This window comes from Haemorhous mexicanus, chromosome 1 (assembly GCF_027477595.1).
Source record: "Haemorhous mexicanus isolate bHaeMex1 chromosome 1, bHaeMex1.pri, whole genome shotgun sequence".
NCBI lineage: Eukaryota > Metazoa > Chordata > Aves > Passeriformes > Fringillidae > Haemorhous > Haemorhous mexicanus.
In genome coordinates this window covers 131,642,458-131,669,298 of record NC_082341.1, presented here as the reverse complement: position 1 = coordinate 131,669,298, position 26,841 = coordinate 131,642,458, and the positions used below count along the sequence as shown (strand labels likewise).

Here is a 26,841-nt window from a genome sequence, read left to right as displayed (position 1 = left end):
TACCATGAATCAGATGGCTGTCTTGTGCCACTGAAACAACAATAGCTGAGTGTACAAAGGGCTGCCATCCCTGAAGACACCTTCTGTCACATGAAATACACAGTAGAGATCTCAGACTTCAGCCATGTAAACATACTTCCACTATCTGCTTAAGATGACCCTTCAGAGATTTGTCTAAATCATCTGCAATCTTTTGCACCAAGTCTCATCCAGAATAACTGTATTTCTATGGAGCAGCTCTTCTGCAGATACTGTTTTTACTGTAAGACTAAGGACCCATAAGAAGAAAAAAATCTCTTTTTCTAGAAACTGAGAAGCATTTGAATATATAATATTATACTGAGCATTGACCCTAGTTAATCTACATCCAAGTGCATTACTTGATAAGCATATTCTGTATTGATTTTGCTCTCATTTAAGTTTGCCTGAGTTTCACTCTGAGAGTAAACAAAGAATTTGTATGAAAAGTAAAAATATAAAAGCAAAATAAGAAGTTGTAAGGAGTATTATTAACAAGCTAATACTAAGACATGAAACAAAATTAAAATACATATGGATGGAAATAAAAAATATTGATCTTATTTGCCCATCCTGAGGAAATTTTGGTGTTTTTTATTAAGTCAACTCTTGTCAACATTATGATGCTTAAAAATTGACTTCCATTAGCCTACACATACTTTATTGGATTTTACAGAAATTAAAAAATATCAGGACTTCATTCTTTTACCAACTTTTTTTTTTGTACTTACTTTTATGAGAATGAAAACTATCACCACTACTGTGGCCAGAGTGTTTCTACAGATTTTGACGTCCCTGATTATGACTTAGCCTTGAATTTTAATACTACACTAAATCATGAGACTAATCCACGTTCATAAATGGGCATCCACAATAAAAAGGAAAATTACCACAAGAAAAAAGTCATAGTAAGTTTTTCCTCACAAATAAAAAAACCCCATCCATTTGTTTAATCAAGTCTGAGGGAGTTTTACAAAGGTCACTCAGGTGCAGAAACTAGCCAGAAATGCAGTGCTGGAACTAGAAACGGAGGGATTTGGGGCTTTTTTTAGCATTTGATAAAGAATTGTCTTAAGAGTACATATTGGATGCACCACAAAAGCTTAGGACTAGATGTAAGACATCCTAGCAAGCCCAGCATACCTCTACTTCCAGTAAAATTACTTACATTTTGGAACTTCCTGAATGGCACGAACTGGACAATGTCTCTGACAGCTGGTTCTCCCGACGAGGACCTAAGAACTCCATCGTCACCATCAAGAAACTCCATGGCATCAAAGTCTGCTCCTCCCACACCAACAATGATAATGGACATGGGCAACTTGGAGGCATTGACTATGGCAGTCCGAGTTTGATCAAGGTCTGTTATCACACCGTCCGTTATGATCAGAAGTATAAAGTATTGCTGTCAAATCAATAAACACTGTGTCATGACAAAGAAATAGCAAACATTTAGCCATGTACATTTAGAAAAACCCACATACAGACGACACAGTGTTGTCACTTCGGCATGTTCATTGTGCTCACTGAATTTTACAATCAAACATCTGATTTGTAGTCAGGCTTCACCTGTACAGTCTGAAAATCTTGTAAGGACAACACAATCTTTTAAAAGAAGGCATCAATAAACAACACCATCCAAAACTCTGCTGGTATCACCCTTCTCTCCTCCAAAATCCCCAGACAAACCAACAGTTAACCTATTTTTCCATTATTTGTTCTGGGATAGAAGGCAGTTTACTGATGTTTTGGAAAGGCAACATCTTTGAAACTTGAATTTTTTTCCTTTCTGGTCTATCAATACCTTTATGAAACACTACCCTTTACTTCATTCATTGTATCCAGAAAATCCTAAATCACACCTTTCAGTGTTGAAACACACAGCCATTTTCAAATTCCTCTAATCACATTTTCTAGCTGCTTCATGAAGTTAATTATCAAGGTGTCTTTGTAGTACATCAGTAACTTAATTAAGTACCATCTGAGTTGCTTCTACTATTCTGTCAGGGCTTCTAGAAGTTGGCATCCTAGCTTCTGTTCTGGATTGGAGCACCAAAAATGAGCAAGAAGTACTAAGTCTGGACATTATCAAACGCTTTTTGAATTTCCAGTCTTCCCTCACTTAATTTCAGATGATTACTGAATAGCATAAATTCAAGTCCCAAAGATACTCCCAGTATTCTTAGAAGTCTCTCTTCACTAATTTCCTTCCCATCTGCCTTCAAATAATTGTTCTTTGCTTATCTTGTCTGTTTAGGTACCAGCTTTTCCTCCTGCTTTCTGCTACTCTGTTGCCCCACAAAAGCAGGAACATCTGTAAAGCAGTTATCACCACAGAAAGCTATAAGCAACTGCAGCAGGATAGCACATAACAGTGGATTTATTTCTCTCTTCTCATACTTCCTCCATACTGGAAAAAAACCAGCATCAGAACCAAAAGCCAATCCAAAATGTCTATGATATGTATTAAATGTCAAGCTAGCAAATTATCTTCAATACATCCATTCAGGCAGGAAAGAGAAATCTCTTGCTAGGCACACCACATGAAATAAAATATAAAAAAAACCCAAACAAAAACAAGACCAGCAAGAGGTTTGCTCCTTTCCTAAGATATAGACATACATAGACATATATTTATACATACATGCTTTTTTTTTTTACAGCTATTAGTGAAAGACTACCAAGGTAAAACCTTACCAGCCTCATGGCATATGAAAATCCACAGCTCTTATACAAATTGGTTTCTACAGATAAATTTACATTTAAAATAGTTCATTTTATTTCCTGATTTTACATGACATCGAATACACCAGTATTTGCTGTCATCAGTAGTTTAGGATTTTGTGAACTTCCATGCATTATCAACATGACTGAATACTCAAAAACTCGGTCTTCAGAATTTCTATTTTTAATATGGTCAACAATTCATGCATAAAATTTTAATATAGAGGAGGGCAGAGCCCATACAGTACCTAAACCTTTACTGTACAGTTAATTATCTGTGCTGGTACCTAGATGTCAGGAGCTATACCATCCACTTCTTCACTACCTTCGTTAATCCTCTCTCCCAGCTATCTAAAGTAAAACAAGGGCTAGCAGAATTTTTTTCTCAGCTGAGGTTAAATCACTCTCTTAGATACAAAGGCCTAAATTAGACTTTAGCAACTGTATAGCACTGCAAGAGCTTTCAACAGAAGATACCATAAAGGTGTTGTGTACTTTTAAGTTTCTATTTCAAATCTGAAGAGTTTATTTAGTTAATTGATGAAGAGGACTGTTATATACAATGTGCAAAAAACAACTAGTTTTTCTCTCGTTTTAAGGGTAACAAACATTTATTCACAAGGTAAAAGACCAACAGTCAAATGAATACATTCACAAATTTAAAAGAGAAAAAAGTATTTATAAACAAGAAGGAAAATAAAAAAGTAGAGAAACACAGAGAGTACCATAAAGAACTTACTGATGCTGTTTGCTGCTGAGTAGCTGCAGCAGCAAATCTTGCCACATGATTTATAATTGGAGAAAAATTTGTTGGTCCATATAACTTCACTTGAGGAAGACAGGCTCGATATGCATCAACAATGCCTTGGATCCCTAGAGAACAGAAATAAATAATTTTTTTTTTCCATATTAGATTCAGCATATTTTGAAGTACCTGATTTTCCTAAAGCTGTATTAATCAGTTACTTGCAGTGATGATGCAAAGATTTAAAACTAACCATGGTAGAAAAAACCCAAATTATTCATGAGCAATGGAAGCTTTCAGTTTGACCAACACTTAAGGCACATACATAACATGATTTGCCTTGTGTGAACAGAAAGGCAAAATACTCTATGCTCAAGGGTGTGAAACTGAACTACAGTAGTTCTCTTCACCTGGCAGCTTGTCATGGTTGGTAGTCTGATCAGAGAGGCCACACTGAACAGGCATTAGCAGCACCACACTCAAACCAGACAACTCCACACCAGCAGCAAAGCAGCATAAAGTGTCTTGACAGCACAAAAGAACTGCTCCCAGCCCTGTGCCCTGGCTGTTCAAACCACTTCTTTAACAAATCACTACAGAAGACAGATGCAATGCTATTTCTCCTAAGTAAGAAATTGGTTGTAAAAGTTTTCCTGCTACAGGAGTAAAGTAATTATTTAATTAGAACAACATGCTTCAGTTCACTTTTCAAGTGTCTTTATGCTGTCAGCTTAGGTATTTTACTCTCTAGGTCTGATGTTACTTTCTCAGACTTACCATTACAGAATGGGTTTGAAGGGTTAAAATTTATTGGGAACTCATGAGATACCTGTGAAGACACAGAAAACACAGTCAGGATTGCATATACAATCTCCTCCTGGAGTAAGTGCTTTCAGCACTTACTGTCTTAGGTAGTGCATTTACACATGCCATTACCTGAAAGGAAGGAGGAATTTGAGCACCAAATCCAAAGGCTGGAAACATCTTATCTCTGAAGAAGCAATTTTAAAGAAAACAAAGTAAGTGCCTTCCATTAAAAGCTGCCATAGTTCAGTAAGTGCAGTTATCAGTGCTGCTTTTCATCACTAAAAATACTATTTAAGAGGCTAAATTAAATGGAAGTTCCCCACTGTAATTGTTTCTGGGACCAAAAGTAGTCTTTAACAGCGAACTGGCAAGAATGCAAGCATATATTTAAATCAATGCTGCTCTTTTTATCAATTATGAATAGCCCTGATTGTCTGCAGCAAACAAACTTATACTTGCAATTATATTATGGTATTTTAGTTCTACAACTTAGCTCAGAAGTTTCATTCCAGTCTATCTGCAGGCATCTTCAACACTGGTTTAAAAAGATACCATAAGTGTCTATACATATCTAAAAACATGATCCAAATAAAAATCTAACACTTACGTATCATAATCCTGAATGACCATCCCGACAGACCAAATGGCTGTTAGGTATTCATTAACTCCATTAGGGCTGAGGTAATGCAGAGAGTCTGGAGAGCGAGGGTCTCCATTGGAGCCTGTAAAATCTATCCCCACCTGTCAAATGCAGCATTTATATCGCATTGCTCTTAAAGGTTAAATTATGCTTCTTATCTCCGGCAAAGCCAAAGTGAAAACCATGAAAGAGTAGCAAACAGGACATCTACAAATCTAACAGGCACAGTACTTGGATGCAGGTTTCTTGGAATATTAACACTCTTCAAACAACGTCACAACAAAACCCTCAAAAGCTTTGCATCTCTCCAGAAGGGCCGAAATTACTTTCATCTGAGTCATAGAATGGTTTGGCTTGGAAGAGGCCTTCAAGATCATCTAGTTCCAACCTCCCTGCCATGGGCAGAGACAGCTTCCACACGGCCAGGTTGTTGAAAGCCCTATCCAACTTGGCCTTGAACACTTTCAGAGATGGGGCATCTACAGCTTTTCTGGGCATGCTGTCAGGTTTTCACTGTGTTTACTTTCAGTTACTATTCACAGCAGCTCTTCAAAATCTGGTAAATTAATCTCATTCTCTATCTTGCCTTTCTTCTCAGAAGTACAACTAGTCAGGCTCCACAGAAGGCCAGAGAGCTCTTTCTCTGACTTCAATAGGGCTTCTTTGCCTTGGTGATGAAGCATGTTAATAAGGCGAAGACACCATAGCGTTACTTGCGCTGCATTTGGTTCACAAATTACATAACTTAAGGGTTCTAACCCATATGATGACCTCTGCCTGTTGCTTTCAAAGAACAGTAAATTTGTCATTGGGCTCTATCCACACAACTTAGCTAGTTCCTAATGAACATAACCTGAGGTTCAGAACCATTTGCCAAGAGTAAAGAATATTTTTTTCTGAACAGACTAGACGCACTCTGGCAAAACAGCTTCCTGCTCCATGCTACAGAACAAAAACGAAGTTGACAAGAAAAAAAAAATGCAATAATCAAATAAAGTGCAGAGCCAATTAATTCTATACTTCAATTTGCTCCAAAACTCAAAAAGTATTCATATAAATGATTTAACTTACAGTAAAATTCAGCTGACACCCACCCATGATGTAATCAAGGAATGTGCATTCTACAATGATCTAAAAATAGAAGACAGAAATTTTGTTTTTTTCAATGGGAGAAAACCCAGCTAATATTACTGTAGCAACTTCTAAGGTTCCAAATATGCTGTCTTTACCCATTAAAAGCATTAGTTTTGCCCTAGAGCTATTCCACCCACCCACTGCAACCAGGATATTTGCAACAAACACCACCATACAGTCAGTGCATCAGAATCAGGCCTTTAAGAAAACTACAGACAGACACCAAAGCAGCTCCAAAACAACTTTCATTTATAAAATAACACATTATGACAGAGCTTTTTACTTTGCCACAAAACAGTGAGTTGGGAAATGCAGAAGTTCAGAAATTATTTAAACTGGTAAGTGACCTTTCTCTTCAAGATAAAGTCAAGGGACAAGGGAGGATAGGTATGTAATTCAGCTCTCAATTTGTCTTCTTGTACGAATCAAGAGTCCCTTAAATATTTACTGTGTGTGGAACTTTCAGACATTTTAAAGTTTTTTACAGTGTGAGGATGAAGATATACTAAATGAGAGTTGTTATACCTTAACACTTAAAACCAGAATCATTCCAGAATATATTACTGACCTCACAATGCTTAACGCTCACAATGCCAGAGTTTTTATAGTTCTTTTTCTTCTGTCTTTTCTTTTCATTGATGCACTCAAATTCAACCTGCATGAAAGCAAACAAATCCAACAAAAATATTATAGTATAATTTATGCAACAAGTTTAAAAATCTTTTATTTCAGGACTGATACTTTGGGCTTATAGTAAAAATGAAGTTAATTTCACAATCCAGATAAATTAAACCCAGCCTGCCCAATATCAGCAAGAAAAAAATATATTCTCAAGACAGAAATACCCTCTTACCCAAAAGTCTACAAACACATTTGTTTTGACAAGTGTATTTCAAACAGAGAAAGAAATTCTGTACCATTCTCCCTCTGAGGATTCTGCTAACAGCTTTCTTTTTGGTAAAGACATAGCAATTCAAACAAAGCATCAGTGTTTCCAGAAGCTGTGGCTGGAATTATTATTTTTATTATTTAGTATAAATACAACACTGAAAATATTAGGAAAGTACAAGAATGCACTCTTGTATATTAATCCCAGTATTTTTAATACAGAAATAGTGCTGGAGGTTTTACAGGACCAAAGGAAAATATGGTAAAACATCTTAATAACACGCATATCCACAAAACAAATACTTTTATGTTATATTTGCTATGGCAACTTTTGTCTTCGACACGTAAACCCTGCCCATTAAAAGGCAGGATTTGGAAACTATTACAGTTCATAAGATCAGGAATAGTAGTAACACTTTAGAAAAAAGCCACCTAATGTAACATAGCTGCATTTTTGTGCAGTGGCATAAATACTGAATTTTTTCATATTCACTGAAGTATACATAATAGTTGATAAGTGCCACATTTTAAAATAAAGGATTAAATATTATTTGAAAAAAATACTACAAGCTTTGGTTTTTTTACGGTAGTTAAATTTGTGCTGTATTCTGTCTTTTGAAAATCCAGTGGATTCTATTTCTGTATTTTTATGATTAGTGAAATTTTTTTGTGCTGATGGTGTGGCATTTAGATACATAATAATAAACTGTAACCAAGACATTAATCCTAGGAAAATGGATGAGCAATGCAAATGCTGTTTCAGCCTCAACTACAGTAGCAATGTCAAGGTGTAGCCTAGCCCAACTTGGAGGTCACCTGTGGCCAGGTGACCTAGTTTTTGCTGCAATAGGAATGAAACAGCTTATCAAGAACACAGAGGCAGCTTAGACTGTGTAACACTTACAGGTGATGACCGAGATGCTTCCTTCAGTTTTGACATCGTTGTTTGAAAACTTCCTATGAGATCATGAGACCCATCACTATCATAGTCATAGCACTCAACCTAAAATGCAGCATTACTTAGTGTTAGTAACAGAAATGGCCCTACAAAAACAATGAACACTGAAATGGCAAACCTGAACATCCCAAACATTCCTGTACCATTTATATCACAGAGTTTTTCTCACATTGAAGTCTTAGAACTGCATAGGGTTGGAATTAAAACAGATTAAAATTGGGTAGATGCCAATACACTCAGTTTTTGAATCTAATCTTCTACTCAAGTGAAGGAGAGATAAGAATACTAAGTAGTGTCAGGTCTTAGATGAGCAAGTAACATTAATTATATTGAACTATGTTTTAGGAGTTATGGGGTGCTGGGAAGAGTAGGAAAACAATGTAGGGTTTTTTACATTCATCATGAATCTTAGCATCCAGCTAAAAATTTAGTAAATCAGTTATATAAGCAATCACGAGAGTTTTAGCAACAGTTTAATAGTACTTCATTAATCCTCAAAATAACACAGAATTCATAAGCATATGAAGGTTCAGCCCTAAAGCTAGAAAAAAAATTTGAATTTTTACTTTTTAAGATTAGCAAATTTAAACAGTGGATCTGTTAAACTATGATCTACACTTCATGGATCTGAATGTCAACTAAAAATCTCTTTTCCTATGGTGAGAGTTTAATGATAAGCTTTATTATTTAATCAATGCACTCTTTTAACAGTCCAATCTACCAAAGAAGGCAGAAGTGAAAAACACTTTTTATTTCTCTTTGAAAACATGATCAAACTGCCTTTCTACATAAAAAACTGGTTATTCATCTATAAAAGCTTATGTTAATTACATCCACTTCTGATATTTTATTTCAGTTCAGCAACACAGACCACATAAAACATACTATAATCATTTAACAATGATGATGATAAATTGAAACAATAATAAATCAAGAGTCAGGTAGGTATCCCACATGATTTGGACTCAAAATGCAAACATCAAGAAAAAAACTCAGAGTACGTATGGCTTAAACTGAACAGCTATTTGCATGTCCATCGTTCAAGTCTAAAAATATTGTACCTAACATTCAAGGATCAATTTATCTGATTACTTGAGCATTTCAGTTAGAAATAAAAAAGCAAAACAAACAACTTCAACATACACTCAAGCTTCTGAAAGAAATTAAGTTTCTGAAAACAAACAGGAATATTAAATTACAAAACATGATGTGTAGATTGGGAGTTCTACTGCACAGAACATACCTCTATCTTGCACTACTACAACAGTTTGAATTCACTAATAAATAAAAAAATGCATGCGCATGCACTGAACAGCACCTTAAATTATGCAAGCAGCCACAGAACCAACAGGCTAATCAATGTTCATGGCAGATGCTATGTAAATTCTTCTGAATGCCATAAATTATGCCAATCAAATACTCAGTGAGGTGCTTCACTAGCTGAAATTAAAAATTGAACATATTTCCTGACCCAATAGTTCTGATACCTGTCAGCAGAGTTAGTAATGAATCTCCTTTTTATTTCAAAGGCATAAAAATTTGTCTTGCTTGATATGTTTGACCCATTTAAGCCAATTTTTAATATTTATTCCAGACAAGAGATAAGTTTTTCCTTTTTTTCTATATATTCCCTCCTGGACATGCAATAGCAGTAGGGAACAATGTGATTTATCATATTTTTCCCAGCAGAATTAGGCATGCCTAATGCTCCAGATGAAAGCCTCACATTTGAGACACAGAAAAACTTCACTGACTGCAAACACACTCACATGGAACATAACCAAGAATCCAGAAGATAAAGGATCAACTTGGTTTGTGCACTGCTGGGCATACACAAACTAAGCCATTAAAGAGGTGAAAAGCCACTCATAGAAAAATTGCTGGTTTTACTTACTATGCCAAACAGCCCATTACACATGCAACTGTGTGCGTATAAAAGTGTTAAAGGCATTATTAAAGGCACTGTTTAATCCTTCAATAACATTCCATAATACAATCCTGACTACATTTTAATGTTTGAAATGATAGGTCCTGCATTTCTAAGTTAAGGCATAATCAAACTGCCTGTCTGCAAGTCTATAACTATTCCAAATAAAGTCTATTTCCTCTGGATATAAACCTGCACTTCCCAAATAAGATTTCAAAGAACAGACTTTATTAAAATGATGATAGAGCTGAGAATAACTCTTCAGAGATACATTTAGATCAATGGTCTATAGCTTTAGTATGGCTCTTTACTGAAAAGGAGAAATATATTAATAGTATATAGAGATGTAAGAGCTGTCACAGCTGTTTTGGAGACAAGGGAAGCAGAAAGGAATAACATGAAAAAAACATTGAAGCAGCAAGGGAAGAAGGTTCTGGGCTTCTAAAGTTGATCATTAGTGTCCTCTATAAATATGTATTTAAATCCATCCAGGTGCTGGTAACACCCAGATCCCCGTGCCAGTTAAGGATTTTCCAGGACTGCCTCAAGTCATATGACTAATACCCATTACATGCAAATCATGCTCTAAGTTTTCCTTCCCAGAGGAGGAACATCAAATACAGCAGTTTCCTGCATTTGGGTTTTCAGGTTTATTTTTCAAATGCTAAAATACCAGGTTTCTAACATAATCATAACAGCTTATAAATGGCATTTTGATTTTCTGTTTAGCTTCAGTTCCACCCATAAAGGGAATTCCTGAAGAAAAATAATCAGTAGCTAAACACAATTTATTCAAGATAAAATTGGAAAATAGAAAACATTAAAGCCCTGGTAGAATCATTACTTCACAGGTTTGATTAACTTTCTGACAGAAAATTCAGTTTTATATGAAAAGAAAACATTGCTAAAACTGGTATTCACAAGTTGTATCTGACCCACATCTGTTAGCTAGTATATTATGTGTAATTTATTTTATCAGGCGGTATATTAAAAATGCTAGAACTGTACAATAAAAACAAGAAACTGCATTGGACATTTCAAAGATACTTGTGTTCAGCTGGCTTCCCAGACTTTCAAAGACCAGCTTCTACCACACAATACATCACAAATGTGCAGTGTTTACCTTTTTCCCCTTAAAACATGTATCTGTGTCTTTCAAATAAGAAACCTAATACTTTCAATTAAATTTGAAACAAAAAACCCACAGTAAGTAGAATAACATATCTTCCCCATGTTACACATTTAAACTTTTAATGCATTAATTTATACACACATTTAAGATACGTTACCTTGATTGACTTATCCATGTCACTGTAACACAGAGAATTGAGAGAGATTTTAAAGGGCCTCCAAACAGGATTCAGGTTGTTTTTAATAATCTGATGGAAAAAAAAAAAAAGGCAGAACACCATTGTTCACAGGGGCAGAAAGCAGTCATCGTAATGGGTCATACCTCATGCCATGATTTTTGTATGCAAACAACAATTGACTAATGCTGCTGTCAATGCACTCCAAATCCCAATACACAGGATATGAATCAAACTAATCTTAACATGCCATTGTTCAAAAAGAGATTATTCTCAGCTCCATTTTTTGCTAGACTTCACAAACACCAACTTATATCCTTCAGCTACTGCACTATAAAAAGTTAAACTTATCATTACAGAAATAAGATACTGGTTGCTTTCTTTTAATAAGCACACATTTATATATACACATATAAATGCATGCATCACCAAAAACACATGGAAAATATTACATTGGAATTTCTGAATACATCAGGGCTCCAGAGATTACAATTCACTCCCACATATTATTTATTCTGAAATGTCATTTATGGAAATATGCCCTCAAGAAATTCATGGTGTAGTAAAGTAAAAACAGTGCATGAGGATAAAAGGCCTCTCAAGCTGAACACTAAAGTGTTATTTACAAATAATACTGGAAGATCTTCAAAATTTGTCAACTGTTAACTGTAAATATACCCAGTACACCCAATAATGATCTTACAAAAGTACAAGAAACTACACATAATATGAACTATTTAATTAATAGCTCCTAACAATAGTAATACTGCCAACACTGTAGGAGTGCTGAGAAAAATCTCTCTTGAAAATGAAATCAATAAAAACAGTAATTAGAAAAAAAAAAAAAGGAGTTTTTTTAGACCGGTAACATAAAGAACTAATCCAACTAGACATTTCTAGGCTGAAACACCAAATTCTGGATATATCCCTAAAGTTGATGACTGAAATCATAATAGAAAAGATGCATCTTAAGAAGAAGAATCACCTCATAAGAGAAACTGTAAGTCTGACAAAAAGAATTTATAGTTCTCCAACCTCCATACTTCAAAAGGAATATACAGTCCCCACTTCCTATGGGCACTGCACCTCAGCTGTAACAGGGCCCTGAGGTGCCACTACTGTGAGACATTCTGAAACTACTCTTAGCCTGCCAGTTGCTGTCACAGGACCCCTACACCTCCTCCTGGGTGAAAGGCTGCTGCTGCTCAAGCACATTTTCCCTCACTCTGCATTCTCCTTGGCTTGCCCTTGCTACACAAGCATTTAGCACCATTACTTTCACTAGTAAAGGGTACAGCCAGGTGACACTTGCCTAAGAACTGCAGAGTCAGTAATGCCCAAGTGCTACCCCAGCACTTGGTAGAACTGAGCAAATGTCTCTGTCTGAGTATGCAGTTCTTTTTCAAAATATTTGTTTTCTCCTAGATTGCTGAAAGTTAGAGGGGAAAAAAAAAGAGTTTTCTTTCCAAACACAATGGTATATATCAAAATCAGCATAGAGAGAATAAGGTAGATTTCCCATAAAAGTCAGTGGAAAAGATGATGCAATTTTTAACTAGTCTGTACATCAACTCCAGGCCAGTCAATTCTTTTTGTAAGGCATTCTATCTCTGGTGCTGTGACACACTGGAAATTCAATAACCTTAACCTCTTTGTTGTTAACTGAAAATATCCTACCTCTGTTCTGTGAACCATCACCCAGTTTCCATCTCCAGTCTGTTTGTGGAATTCCAGATAAGGATCTGACTTTCCAAAAAAATCCTGTATTTAAATAACATGCAATTATTTCAGAACAGCCTGTAGAGTGAATACCATTAAATTCCACTTAACACACACTTAGATTAACAAAAAGTAAATTCAGGGAACAAAAGCTTTAGATGATGAAATGCAAATGTGATTGCATTACCACCTGTGAAAGGGGAAAAGAAAGGGGCAAATGTCCTTCAATTTTGAAGAAAAATGTCCACACATCAAATACCTGACAGTTCAAGCAAAATAGCTAGAAGTACTTATACCTAGAAGTACTACAGTGGATAGACAGGAAACTAAGGACTTCATCCAGTTCAAAAAAAAATATCATGAAATCGAAAGGTAAAAATAAAAACATTTTTCTATTATTTTTTAAATTTTATTTTGAAACTCTCTATAGCCAGCCCTATAGTAAACATAACAAATTCATACACACCAAGTACACTTTTCAACATTTATTTCAGAGAGGTAATGGGCAACCATTTATATATCCATTGAAACCAATGGATATACAAAACTCCCTTTTATTTATGAATAAATGTAAGGATTTACATTTAAATGGGAACATATTGCTCATGGACTACCCCTGAAATGCATTTATCTTACTTAGAAATACATTACAATTCATTTCAAAACAGTCAATGAAGTTACTCTGCAGGAATCTTACTTTAATTTATTTCTTAGTGTAAGTAAAATGTTAATGGATTTTATAAGCAAAAAAGAGAATGAATACTCAAATGTTTCCTGCTTTGACAAAACTCTGATTTACTACTTTATCAGAGAAACAGCAATCACTTAAATACCTTATTGTCCAGTTTCCTTGCTTCTAATTCCAATACAACCACTCTGTTATCCTTTACTTCTTCTGCTGTAATCTAGGTAGGCAAACAAAATATTTCGTTTTTATTCAGGATCTACATTTCAGTTCTCATATTCACAGAATTCCTATGACATGCCCATTAAATAGCCCCTATGTTTTCTCACAAGTGAAGCACTAAAAAATGGGAGTGGGAAGGAGAGGAACAATTTGATTTGGCACTGGGATTCCATTCCATCTATTTACCATAAATGATGACACTGACAAAGATCTGCCCCAAACAGTAGCCCACTGGATGCCCTAATGATGTTTGCAATGGGACTTACAATTCAGAAGGCAGGCTGCTATTTGATGACAAAGATAGATTAGTGGAGGGAAAAAATATCCTTTACAGCACTATAGAACAGACTCACTGCATTCAAGCCACTAACTAAAGATAAAACCCAGAAACAATTAAGGATGAACTCTGAAGACATTTATTTCTTAACTCTCTTACCGTAATGCTTCCTCTTCCAGCAGGTTTGCCATTTTTAAGTACTAATGGTTTTGTCAGTGTCCTGCTAGAAACTATCTGCCAAGATAAAATTTGAGTATCAAGCATTATTAACACAATTTTATAGATTTTCAAAGGAATTAAGCGAGTTAGTGAGGTATTTTCATTTTAGTAATTTTCCTTTTTTTTGTGAAGATGACAGCATTACATTTACTTACCATAATCCTCTATAAATAAATAGGTAATACTTTATTCACTTCAAAATTTTAAAACACACATGCAGATGAACATATGCAGAGCTTCAGGAGTAATAAGAATTAAAATGTTTTCTAGTAACATGACACACATTCACAGACAAAGGTAATACCTTAGGTTCCAATTTCAAATTGTTCTTTAAGTTCTCCATACATACCTTTAAAATGCATGCAAGGCATATTTCATAAATGGATTCAGGAAATATATTTATAAACACAATGTCTGTCACTCAAAAAAATCATCAGCCTTCCCCAGCACAGTTTCCAGATGATTTGGTTTTACCCTCTTCAGGCAATGCTTCCTCAGAAGTGTGTCTACTCCTTCTTTACATTAAGAATGAATTATTAATTATTAATTTTTAATTGACATTGAGTTTCAGTTCACAATGCCTCTTTATTTTAAGTCCATTAAAAGGATAAATGCTTAAAATATAGGGCAGGAAAAATCCCAAGACAATTCTTCTGAAAAGGGCCTTTGAAGGATCTATTCAAAAGAACAAGTTAAAAAGAAGCTGCCCAATTGTCATAGCATCAATAGCAGAATATGAGTGAGAAATAGAAGGAAATCAACAGCTGGCAGAACTAGGATCATTGCCTGAATTGAGCAGAAAGTAGATTACAAGGATAACATGGTGCTTGTGAGCACTCATACATTGTTCTACACTAATTCTCTTTTTTGGGAGCATAAAAATAGGAATTTGAGTATTAGAGTAAATAAATAGAAATTACTACAGCTTTGTGCTCATTGACAGCCCACTTACTTTTAGATAGCAATCCAACAGTCACCATCCCAGAGCACATTTCAGGGCATCATCTCAAGACCTTTTGCAAATAAAATGCATATACACTGAACTGAGGCTTGAAAAAACAAATGAAGAGCATCCTATTCAACTTAAGAGTACTCCAACTACACAAAAACATAGTGATAAATTCAAGGAAAAAGTGGCTAATGATTTTCAGTAATTTAATTCTAAAGGAAATCATCTGCATGCTTACCTGTCCCAGTGTACATTCCAATTCTCCTAAGAAGTCATCATCACTCAGATCATAGGTTTTGTTATCAATGTCATATATTCCAAACTTAAGTTTCTGAACAAGCTCAAAATAATAATCAATTAAGAATTTCTTGGCAAACTTTGGGTTCAAGGAATTCTTAACTCTTTCTGTGCGATCAACCTGAAATTAGAAAGATACCACTTTTTCCAGTATTTCATAAACTAAACAAGCAAGCAAATCAAATAACATATTATTAACTATATTCAAAAGTACTTAAAGTACAAAGGAGTATCTTCCTATAAATCTTTCATCAAATATAAGTTATATTACAAATATTATATATACACACACATAAAATCCACTGCTCTAAGTCAGGATACCTTACCTAATTTTCATCACTCCCGCTAAGGTGGGACCTATTCCTGAACAGGGAAGACCAATATAAAATACTGTATTGTCAAATCCAGGATGAGACCCTAGTTTTGGAGTACTGTATTTATAAAAGCACATTAAAGCACTTAGAAGGCTTCCTCTGTTGGTCCACACATGGCTGGGGAACAGTACTAAAAATGAGACAGTTGTAAGTGTTTAATAGCAAATGATTACTCATGTGCTGTCCATGTAACTATTTGTTGTGGTTTGACATAGCTTGGTTTTTACTTAAGGGAAAAATCCAAACCTACTACACTATTAGAGATATCATCTAATAAAAAGTGTTCAAAAGTGCTGGCACAAAATTTAAGTATTTTAATGAAACCATATGCTATAGTGTTTTAAAATGTCCAACATGCAGATTTGTGAAAAGCATCAGGCTGTACCTCATACCACTGCTGACCACTTGTGTTCTGAAGAAGCACACACAGAGGGTCTGACTTGGAACCAACATCTTTATCCAGGAGATTGGTGCAGGCAATAGTCAGCTCCACCTTTGTCACACACTGCGCCGCCATTTGTTACACTAGAAAGCAGCAACAGAAATCATCATTAAAATGGACAAAAAAGCAAACAATATGATTGTCACAATGCATTAACTCTCTAACTGAACACAAGAAGTGTTAGCTTGTCGAAACTGATAATTTCAGGTTACAAATGCAAATTTTACAATTTATGATGTGTAGTATTGTCCACAAGGGTCCCAGGATGAAGGAAGAGACGAGAAAGTTGACTCCATGTATCAGCAAGCTAGGTTTATTATTTTATGATAGAAAATATATTAAAACTATACTAAAAGAACAGAGAGAAAAGATTTCATCAGAAGGCTAAGCTAAGAATAGGAAAGGAATGAATAACAAAGGCTTGTCTCCGACCGAGACGGTCTGGACAGGTGAACTGTGGTTGGCCGTTAATTCCAAACAACCAGATGAGACCAATCACAGATTCCCCCTGTTGCATTCCACAGCAGCAGATAAGAATTGTTTACAGTTTGTTCCTGAGGCCTCTCAGCTTCTCAGGAGGGAAAAATCCTAAGGAAAGGATTTTTCCTAAAACATGTCGGTGACAATGATGTACCAACATTATTACAGCATTATTACTGTCACACTCTTGTCTTTTCCACACAGGTATAAAAATTAACTTCAAAATCTGCACATTAAAAAAAAAAAAAAAAATCAGGTTTCTGAGAACACCTGAGGAACCAAATGAAAAATGAGATATACCTCAAAGGAGACACAGTGGTTTGAATTGCTGACAATAAAACTTCAGAAGCTTTAAATGAAATCCAAAAGCCCACACAGGAATGCCAGTATCTTATAATGTAGATATTATTAATAATTCCATTAATAAGGAAAACACATTGCATTATATACTCCTCTACCAAATGTTTGTAACAAAATGCTGAAACCATAAGCAGGACAGAATAGGAAAAGCCATTTAAGCAGGTAACAGGTTATCTTGCTTTAGTAAATCTAAAAAAACACCTACAGATTTTATTAATCAGGATAAACACTTAGAAGTCAAGTAATAGCTGAGAAATTGGGAAAACTATTCTTTCTGAAGATCCATTAAAAAAAAAAGAATAACTGAAAGCATTTTTACATTTCTCTTAAAATACCCCCATCACTGTCCACTGGACAATGTCCACTAAGACCAGGAGATAGGAAAAAACTACAGAAACAACCTGATTATCAGTTATGAATCCCACACTGGTATAACATGCATTTGCAAGCCCAAGAAGATCTGAGCACCAGATTATTTTCTACAGACATATATATATACATATATATGTAAATATATATGTAAAATCTCTATAATTATACATTTCAAGGATAGAGTTGATAATTTCCAACAACTCTTAGGGAAGTAAACCTCTACAGTATAGTTGTCCTTGACTCAGACTAAAACTTCCAAACCTTTCCACAAGTAGCCTACCCTGGAAGCTCCCAAGTCTCTTTAGTTTCAGGTCTGCCTTTTCTCCAGTAAACTCATAGTCTAGACCAAGTATTCCTCTGGATTAATTTATCTTGAAAGTGCATGAGACACCAAAGAGAACAAGGCAGAAGGAAAGGCATCTGCTTCTACCTCGTCAGTTCCCTAGCAACATACATATTCATATTTGAATATGAAACTGTACTTAACCCAACCCAGCTCTATTCCTTCCACTCTATTCGTAAGACTTTTCATGAAAAGGAGTGATTTTTTAGAGGCAAAAAGGAAAAGGAACATGGAAAAGACAAAGAACAAGCTGAAAATAGGAGAAAGAAAACTTTGTGAGGTCTGAGGGAATTTTCCTCAGGCTTCTTGTATTCCACTAGGGCACAATTCACATGTTGTCTCATCTTCATTTTGCTATCTCAGTGAACAGTGAAGTACATATAAATTATCTGTAAAATAAACACTCAAACATCCATGCATATATTTTAAGAAGCATGTCAGATTCGTAGAAGTCCTCACGCACCTCCCAAACTCCTAAATGTGATTTCTTCCTTGAGTATCTTTTTGCTCCCATGACTTTGATGAAGTTTAATTCATTGACCTTGAAGGTCTAAGTACTAAAATAATTTTTACACCAATGGTTTTTAGGCTTAGAAAGCACACATCTTAAAAGCAGTCCGCCCCTTTATTCCTGGTTCTCTTTTCATACTGGTATTTTCCACTCCCTACTGCTTTCCTGGCTGCCAGATCGAGCTCATTAACAGTCAGTGCCTTTCCCACAGAATCCAGTGCAGACCAGTATATGACCCCTTAATGACAGTTTTCAGAAACAACTTTCTGCTGACAAAATGATGCTCTAACTCCCACTGATACTGCAACAGCAAGTAGAAAGGGTTTGCATGAAACGCAACAGAATTTAAACTTGAATTGAGATGCATTTTCAAACCAGTCAAAATTTTCTTGCTTCAACTTGTCTGAAACTCCGCATTATTTAGAGTTCTAGAAAGCACCCATTTCTTTTGTCAAGGTAATATTTCCAAAATCACTGGTAAATGGATAGCATTGAGTCAACCTAAAAATATGGTCGGCTTTTCCCTCTTTGTCTGTGCGTGCACTCACACTTCTTGTACAACTCAAGTACTTTCTCAGATGAACACATCAATTCTGTTACTTCCTCTCCTCCTCCATGTCACCAGCTCTCCCACTATGCATCTAACGCAGGAAAAGAGAAGATTAAGAAAGAGGTGCTGTGCAAAAAGCATCCTTTAGCATAGAGAAAGGAAGAATAAATAGGCTGATTCCCTTCCCTGAAATGCAAATGTTCATTTGAGATGCAACAATTGCATCCATAATAGATAGAAGCCAACTTAACTTATAACAAGAACACGCATTTATTTAAGTGGAGGACACTTAAAATTCAGATAAGGAGCAAAACTTCACAAATCACAAGACAGTCCTTTAATCTTTACCATCTCCAGTTTTGAAAAATCCAAGATGAAAAATAATGCAAGCCATTTTTCTAAGAAGTTTTGAGACTATTAGGAATATATATTTGTATAATAGGTTGAAGAGGTCTTAATACAAATACATTTCCAGAAATAATTTTGCTATTTTACTCCAAAAAAAATGTTTCTCCATAAAACTGACACATTTTACTGCAAATAGTTATAGTGATTTTCAGTGACATTATAAATGTTAAAAGTTAGTAAAATACTTATTAACAAGAAAAGTCACATCTCATTAACCCAAAGCAGTATTTAAGGTAATGAAACTCAGTAAATAAACAAGAGATACCTCTCTTACTACATTGCACACCTTACAGAATTTGCAGAGGGCAGACATGCTTCACATGTAGTGAGTCAGGAGCTTTCAAACAGCACTATCTGCTAGGGTTCTGCTCACGCTGCAAAAAACCCTCTTCATCCCAAATGCATGAAAGGAAGAATTACACCAGCTCCACGAAATTCTCCTCACTTCTAAAAGCTCATGTTAGCTGAAAAGTTCCCATGACTTGAGAGGTGGATGGTAGGGTTTCTAAAGACGACAAACATCCTCAAGGATCAGTCACTGCCAGGTAAGCAAGCAACCTCTTCTTGCGGACTTGATGTAATAGAGTCTGGCAAATTTTCAAGACAGTGAAAATAAATCATGGGTGCACTAGTGCATTACCTCTTGAAATACCATTCTACAACAAATCTAGTAGGCAAACCAAATGTAAAATAGCCTAGATACTGTCGCCGTGCCTCTCCGAGGGTGTGCTCGGAGTCACCCTGGCTTGCTCTGGCACAGTGAGCAGCAGGGGCCACTGTTCCGTTCCTCGGGAGATCGGGAGAGCAGCTAAGGCTTTCACCTTTAGGATGAGACAGCAGCACGACGTTGGGAGAAGGAGGAGAGCGGACTCCAGTTGGGGGCAAAGTCCAGGTTTATTCTGGAGCTCAAACTAGATTTCCCCAGGCAATCCAGCCAGCTGAAGACCCCAAAAAGCGGCGTGCAGGGTATTATAAAGGGGGGAGTAAACCAGGGAGGGGTGTGCCTGCCAATGGGGATACAGGAGGGCATGGGGATCAGGGAAACGAGCAGGCAGGGGGACTAATAGGGACCAGCCGAGGGAGGGGTCCCAGTGCCTGAACCTATCACTCCACGCCCTTGGTAGAAGTTCCTGGAGGGAGGGGATGGGCCGTTGAGTGAAGGACAGGACACCAGGGAGGGGTTAAGGGAAGGGTTCAGCCACTTTTGGGGAACAGGGGGAGGAGGTAGGGGGATTGACATTAAAAGGATGGGAGGAGGCAGCAGGGGCAGAACCATTCTAACAGGAGGGAACTGGGATAAACCAAAGTACAACTTAATGCAACTAAAACATATAAGAACACAATACAACAAGATACATTACGAGATTACTTGAACATTTGGAATTCTGGAATAACTTAACATGGACAGATTATATTGTTCAGGCTATGGTAGGATAAGCCTTGACTGCCAGTAAGTTACAACACATAACAAGAGATTTAGTTTTTAAATTAGTTGGTGTTATTAAAGTAGCTGTGCTCCATGCTGGTCATATTTAATTAAAACCTTTGCTTTTGTCAAGCTATCAACTTGCCCTCCATGCAGGGTACCATAAAGGGAGGAAAAGCACATCAGAATGTGTGCAGGTGACAGCCCTGTCATCCTTTTTATTGAAATAGCTTTTATAATTGCAGAAGCCAGGCTTTAAAAAGTATATCTGGACAGGAAAAGACTGAAAATTACTATATTTAATGTACAGTGATGTACAGTGATGTACTATATATAACTGCAGTGATGTACAGCCACAAGGGACCCTCTGTCATGTCTAGGTTGCTCGAGAGCATGATTAGGTCAACTAAGAATATGTCAAGTCTTTCTGCTTGAGCTGTAATTATCAAAGCAAAAATCTAAGTCAAGGACTAGTCTTGTCTTGCAGTTTTATAGATCAGAATGTTCTTTGAACTCCAGTGATGATTCTAATGAAGATAAGTGACAGACATCAAACAACTGAGTCATTGTTTTCCAACAGAAACTGCAAGCATGGCATTCTACCTGGAAAGGAACAGATCTATTATCAGAATGATCTAGCAGCGCAGTTGGGAACTGCTAGACTGTAGCAATCCTCTCTGTGCTGCAATGTCAGAGGACAGTATTGGCTTGCCCAGATAACCTTGCAGAGCATTACAATGACATGTTCCCAATTATAGGTGCATCCAATCTGACAAGCAGAGATACCCAACTAAAACACAGAAAAACTAATGAAATGAGTTTGGCATCACTGTCTTTAGTCACAAGCCTCAAACCTGTTCTGATGGAAACTATTTCTGTCATGGAACATTTCCTAGCTCCTGTGAACTGCTAATGGCATTACACCAAAAATCTATAGTTTTTAGATTTCTTAGGGCCCCAAATGAACACAGAATGACAAACCAGAAACTTGCAAATGAAGTCTATTTCTGATCAGCTAATCTTGCCATAATGCTACACCTAAGCCAGCTGTGTGCCAGACTGAAAAAGGCAGAAAATGCTATGTCTGCTGCAAAAGCTGACAATTAAATTATGACAAATTGATGCTTCTTCTCACTGATAAGGCTGGTAGCAACACAATTGCTAGTGATCTTGGGCTACATGCACATAAATATACATTTTTTTAAATCTCAAGGTAACCATTCAGTTCTCTAGGAAACAGACCGTTTCACAGGAAACAGACATTTCATACAAGGTTACAAAAGCTAAGACTGTTTCACAACCTAATTTCATCACTGCATTTGAAAAAATCCCCAAGAAACAGCTTCTCTAAAAATCCTACCTCCAAACTGGAATTATGACTCCTCTTTTCAGTTCGTTTACAGGCAATACAGCTGGAAAAATTGTCCAGCTGATGTGCTGTCAAGCTAAGTACCAGAAGCAGCTTGAGTCATTCTGAATTTGAAGAATCACACAAAATCCTGAGTGTAAGCTTTATCTTCTACTAGTACTGATACAGCTATCACTTCCTGAGTAATAGCTCAGGAAGTATGTATGAGGTTCACTAACGTCAAGTACTGCATCCTGCACTTGGGTCACAATAACTCCATGCAGCACCACAGGCTTGGGAAAGACTGGCTGAAAATCTGCCCAGTCGAAAAGGACTTGGGCATACTGGTCAACAGCTGGCTGAACATGAGCCAGTGTGTGTCCAGATGGCCAAGAAGCCCAAAGGTATCCTGGCTTGTAGCAAAACAAGAGTGGCCAGCAGGACAAGAGCTGTAATTCTGTAGTTGTCCCACTGCACTTGGCACTGGTGAGGGCACACCTTGAATCCTGTGTCCGCTTCTGGCCCCCTCAGTTCAGGAAGGACACTGAGGTGCTGGAGCATGTCCAGAGAAGGGCAACAGAGCTGGTGAAGGGTCTACAGAATAAGTCATATGTTGAATGGCAGAACGAGCTGGGGGTGTTAAGCCTGGAGAAAAGGAGGCTCAGGGATGACTTTATTGCTCTGTACAACTCCCTGAAAGGAGGCTGTAGCCAGGTGGGGATTGGCCTCCTCTGAAGCAACAAGTGACAGGACAAGAGAACATAACTTCGAGCTGTGCCAGGGGAGGGTCAGGCTGGACATCAGGCAGAATTTCTCCATGGAAAGTGCTGATAAGCATTGGGATGGAGGTCCCAGTGAGGGGGTGGAGTCACCAGTCTCAGAGATGTTCAAGAAGCATCTCAATGTAGCACTTAGTGCTATGGTCTAGTTCACACTGATAGGTCACACGTTGGACTTGATGATCTTGGAGGTCTTTTTCAACCTAAATGACTCCATGATTCTCATATTCACAATTCAGTATAAAGGAAGGAATTAGAGCATTCTGAGCTAAACAAGTAAGATTAGGCTGATAAAACCCTAATGACCACACCACTCATTTTACTGGGGATTATGCCAATCAAAAACACATGCTAAATCTGAGGTACATGCATACATGAGACTGGAAGCATCTATTTATACAAGCTTTATGATACTCTATTGGATTGGTAGCACACTGGTGTAACAAGTCCGACAACTATTTGCAGGTTGTTTCCGTATATAAAAAAATCAATCAGTAAGTTACACTGCCAAAGAACAAGTTTAGAATTCTATTTTTAAATTAAAAATCCACTGCAAAGAAAATATCGACTCATAGGACACTTGCTCACAAAATTACTTCAAAACAGTTATTTCTAAAGAAATATCTTTCTGTTGGTCTTTTTTTTTTATATTTTATTTTTTTAATCCTGTATACATGCGTTTGCCCTTTAGGCACATCTTTAAGGCTTAGTTCTTCCCAGCATCTTCCTCACACAAAAGTATTTAGGTGATGTTTCAAGTGAGCTAAACTATAAAAGGTAATATTGTGCCTTGAACAAGAAAATTAAGAAATACAGATCTCCTGACTTCAAAATTCAATTATTTTAAGCACAAAGCAGCAAACCAGAGGAACACGTGTTCCTTGCATATATGTTCATACTTTATCAGAGTATCTTTATACCAATTACTTAATGTAAAACCATCAATCAACTATGCAACAGGAATAGTATCTTAAATTGTGTGTTCTTCACTGCCATTTCCCTGTGTAGAGCCACTGACTGATTGACTACATAATTAACATTACCCACAAGAAAAAACCTTTATCTCACTAAAACTTGCTGTACTTTACTGTAGAAACAAGATGCGGGTGAACACATGCTTTAAACTAATCCTTTTTACAGTTCTTTTCAAGGGATGTTGTGCCTCTTCACTATTACAAATATTAGTTCTAAAAAGAAGTTACAGTAACTTACCACAGAAGTCTGCCTCGGGGCCTCTCAGCAAAAGGCTTCAACCAAAAGTAGCACTAAAATATGAAATGAAAGGAAATTAAAACCAAGAATAGTTATTCCCACAGATCAATCAAAGTAAGAGGTTTGAGGAACTACAGTGCCTCTTAAAATAAATAACCTGTCCAACAGCTTTATGTGCCCATGACAGCAGCACTGTAAGGATTACTCAAGGGTAACTCAGAGCCTTTGTTAGGAGAATAATACATACTAAATATTACAAAAGTCCATCAAGAAAAAAGCCCTTTAAGATTTTAATAACAAAGACCTGATTACTTGTTTTGTCCTATTTGTTAATTTATTTAATTTTTTTTTCAACAAGGTGACAGTGGATTAGAGTAAGTAGATCAAAATCAGTAGCCCCCAATGTTGTTTATGCTCTAACCTGTGCATCCTTACAGCTAAAGGATGACAAAGAAAATCCATTTAATCAGTATTCCACAGTGGTCCAGCACATCTCAGTATAAACAGTAACATTTGAAAACCAACAATCACACAATTGCACTTTACTGTATCCCAGAAGTTTTCAAACCTTCCTGTATGCAAATCAAGTGCTCAGCTGCCCTCCAGGTCTGTATCACAGCAGCTACTTGCACTCAGCATTCCCTGTGCCTGGGAGGCATCATTCATGCTCTGCATATCCACAGGCTCCTAAGAGGCACACAGTTATCATGCTAATTCCTGGAACCATCACATATGCTAGTCACCTGCCATGAGGATTTTTTTAAAAACCCTTCTGGGTAGAGGAAGTACCAGAAGCAAACTGCCACAACTAGGACTAATTCAGCTGCCTCCTAACTGTGCCTTTGATAAAGCACTGAGTGAAAGTACACTTGGTCCATCTACAAGATGGAATGGATCTAAAGGATATAGTCTCCTTCCATCAGAGAACAAAGTATGATTCAAGCCATTAAAGACTATTCCTTAAACAGAAGCTTGGATCCAGCAACCAAGCTCCTAAATTTGCTCTATTCATAAATCCTTCAGACACTTAATAATGCCCTTTCAAAATGTCTGAGCAAAAGCATCTCATCTAAAGCATTATTAAAGATAAACCGAAGAAATCAAACAGAATCAGAGTTAATGGAAAAGACCTTTAAGATTATAAAAAAAAAAAAACCACACCACAATTCTACTTCCTGCCTACTTGCTTGCACAAGCCATTCCACACCTTCAAATGTCATGCTAGGAGGGGCCAGTATTAATCTTTGCCTAACTGATCTATGAACAGAAGTTAATATTCTTGGGTTTAACAGGAACTAATATCCTGGATATTAGTCAGGAGCATCCAGACTTTCACAGGAAAAAAAACAGGAAGGAATAGAAGGTATCTTACTCCCTAACTTTGTCCCTGAAGGTATTTCATTTAGGAAACCATGTAATGACAGCATTTGTTCCTAAATCAAATTAAGGTCAAAAAAAAAAATTAAATTCCATCCCAAATATGTCTACGGTTGAGATTTTAGTTTTATTACCCCTAACACTACGGCTTCACTTTAGCATTCAATTCTGGAGAAAAATTTGTCATAAAAGAAGACTGTACAAACACTGTGGTACCAATTGTGCTACTTTGGGTCTCTGGACATTTAATAATAGCTTAGTTATTCAGCCTACCAGAAACAGCTTTTTGCTTTTGTTACCTGAAGTGAAATTAGTCTAACAGTCACCTACAATGAATCTGTACAGTTTAATTTTAAGACATTTAGCACAAACATACTTGTTGCATAAACACTGCATTCTTCCTAACACCACAACAGAAAAACAAAAGAACCTCTATCTCTTACTCCTTTAACATCTTTCCCACTTTTTCTCCCTTCAAATGCTTTTTGGTATTCTGCATGCACTTGGAAACCTCTTCCCTCTAGGATCATATACATATAATGTGAAAATTTAAAGCTCCAGCTGAAGAAAAAAAAAAAAAAAAAAGAAAAACTGGGATTAAGTTTGACTGTATTTACTTTTACTAAACAAACTTTTTGCACCACCACAAAAATGTTTTTAACTCGAACCTTCCGGGACAAAACCCTCCAGGAAAATAAATCTAAGTGTTGGAGGCAAGGCAATACATATTACTTTGAGGATACTTAACGTACTTTGAAAATAGGAGTACGTAAGCAAAACTGAAGAGGTTTCACATTTTAAAACTTTTCCCTAGTGGAAGAGTAAGTTATGACAACACGAACGTTACCTAAGATTTGTCTTGAATATATTATGCAACTACAGTGAAGAAAGAAAACAACCACCCACTCAACTAGCAGCTCAGAAAGAACAGCACGCGGTTTTCAGGAACGATGCTGACTCTCGAAAGCCTCCTCTCCCAGAGGTAAGGGCGCTTTTCAGAGCGGCGTTTAGACCGCCACAGAGACAGGCACTACGGACTCAAACCTGCAGGCCTACAGCTTTAACTTCACCGAGTTCCACTACCTGCGGGACGCCGGATGGGGCAGCGATTCCTGGACCCCCGCAGCAGCGGCAGCTGGCAGCGCGCTCCGCGTTGCCCCGCAGAAAGCGGGGCCGCAGCTGCGGGGACGTTTCACGCGAGGAAGGGCTAGGATAGCAACCGCCCGGAGCGCTGCCCTGCCGCCCCAGCCCCGCACGGATCCCACTGGACGGGGCAGAGGGGCCAAGAGCTAAAGCAGCGCGGGACACGGCGGCCCAAAGGCACGGCCGGACCCCACCCTCAC

The 26,841-nt window shown here is 37.0% G+C and overlaps 1 protein-coding gene across 3 annotated transcripts in view; it reads right to left on the bottom strand.

The window, feature by feature from the left end:
- CPNE3 (copine 3) overlaps window positions 1-26,841 on the bottom strand; it is a 71,017-nt gene that overhangs the window by 44,091 nt on the left and 85 nt on the right. For 2 of the 3 annotated variants that reach the window (XM_059863224.1, XM_059863206.1), the window contains exons 1-16: window positions 26,582-26,835; window positions 24,122-24,174; window positions 16,276-16,415; window positions 15,458-15,637; window positions 14,211-14,285; window positions 13,701-13,772; window positions 12,826-12,909; window positions 11,131-11,220; window positions 7,861-7,959; window positions 6,637-6,723; window positions 6,006-6,065; window positions 4,902-5,035; window positions 4,424-4,478; window positions 4,265-4,316; window positions 3,482-3,615; window positions 1,187-1,423 (exon numbers count right to left, since the gene is read on the bottom strand). In XM_059863224.1, coding sequence (XP_059719207.1) covers window positions 1,187-1,423; window positions 3,482-3,615; window positions 4,265-4,316; window positions 4,424-4,478; window positions 4,902-5,035; window positions 6,006-6,065; window positions 6,637-6,723; window positions 7,861-7,959; window positions 11,131-11,220; window positions 12,826-12,909; window positions 13,701-13,772; window positions 14,211-14,285; window positions 15,458-15,637; window positions 16,276-16,407 — 1,491 coding nt within the window. In that variant the 5' untranslated portion in view covers window positions 16,408-16,415; window positions 24,122-24,174; window positions 26,582-26,835. Of the gene's footprint in view, window positions 1-1,186; window positions 1,424-3,481; window positions 3,616-4,264; window positions 4,317-4,423; window positions 4,479-4,901; window positions 5,036-6,005; window positions 6,066-6,636; window positions 6,724-7,860; window positions 7,960-11,130; window positions 11,221-12,825; window positions 12,910-13,700; window positions 13,773-14,210; window positions 14,286-15,457; window positions 15,638-16,275; window positions 16,416-24,121; window positions 24,175-26,581; window positions 26,836-26,841 lie in introns of those variants that run through there. The other variant, XM_059863215.1, reaches the window with a different exon arrangement.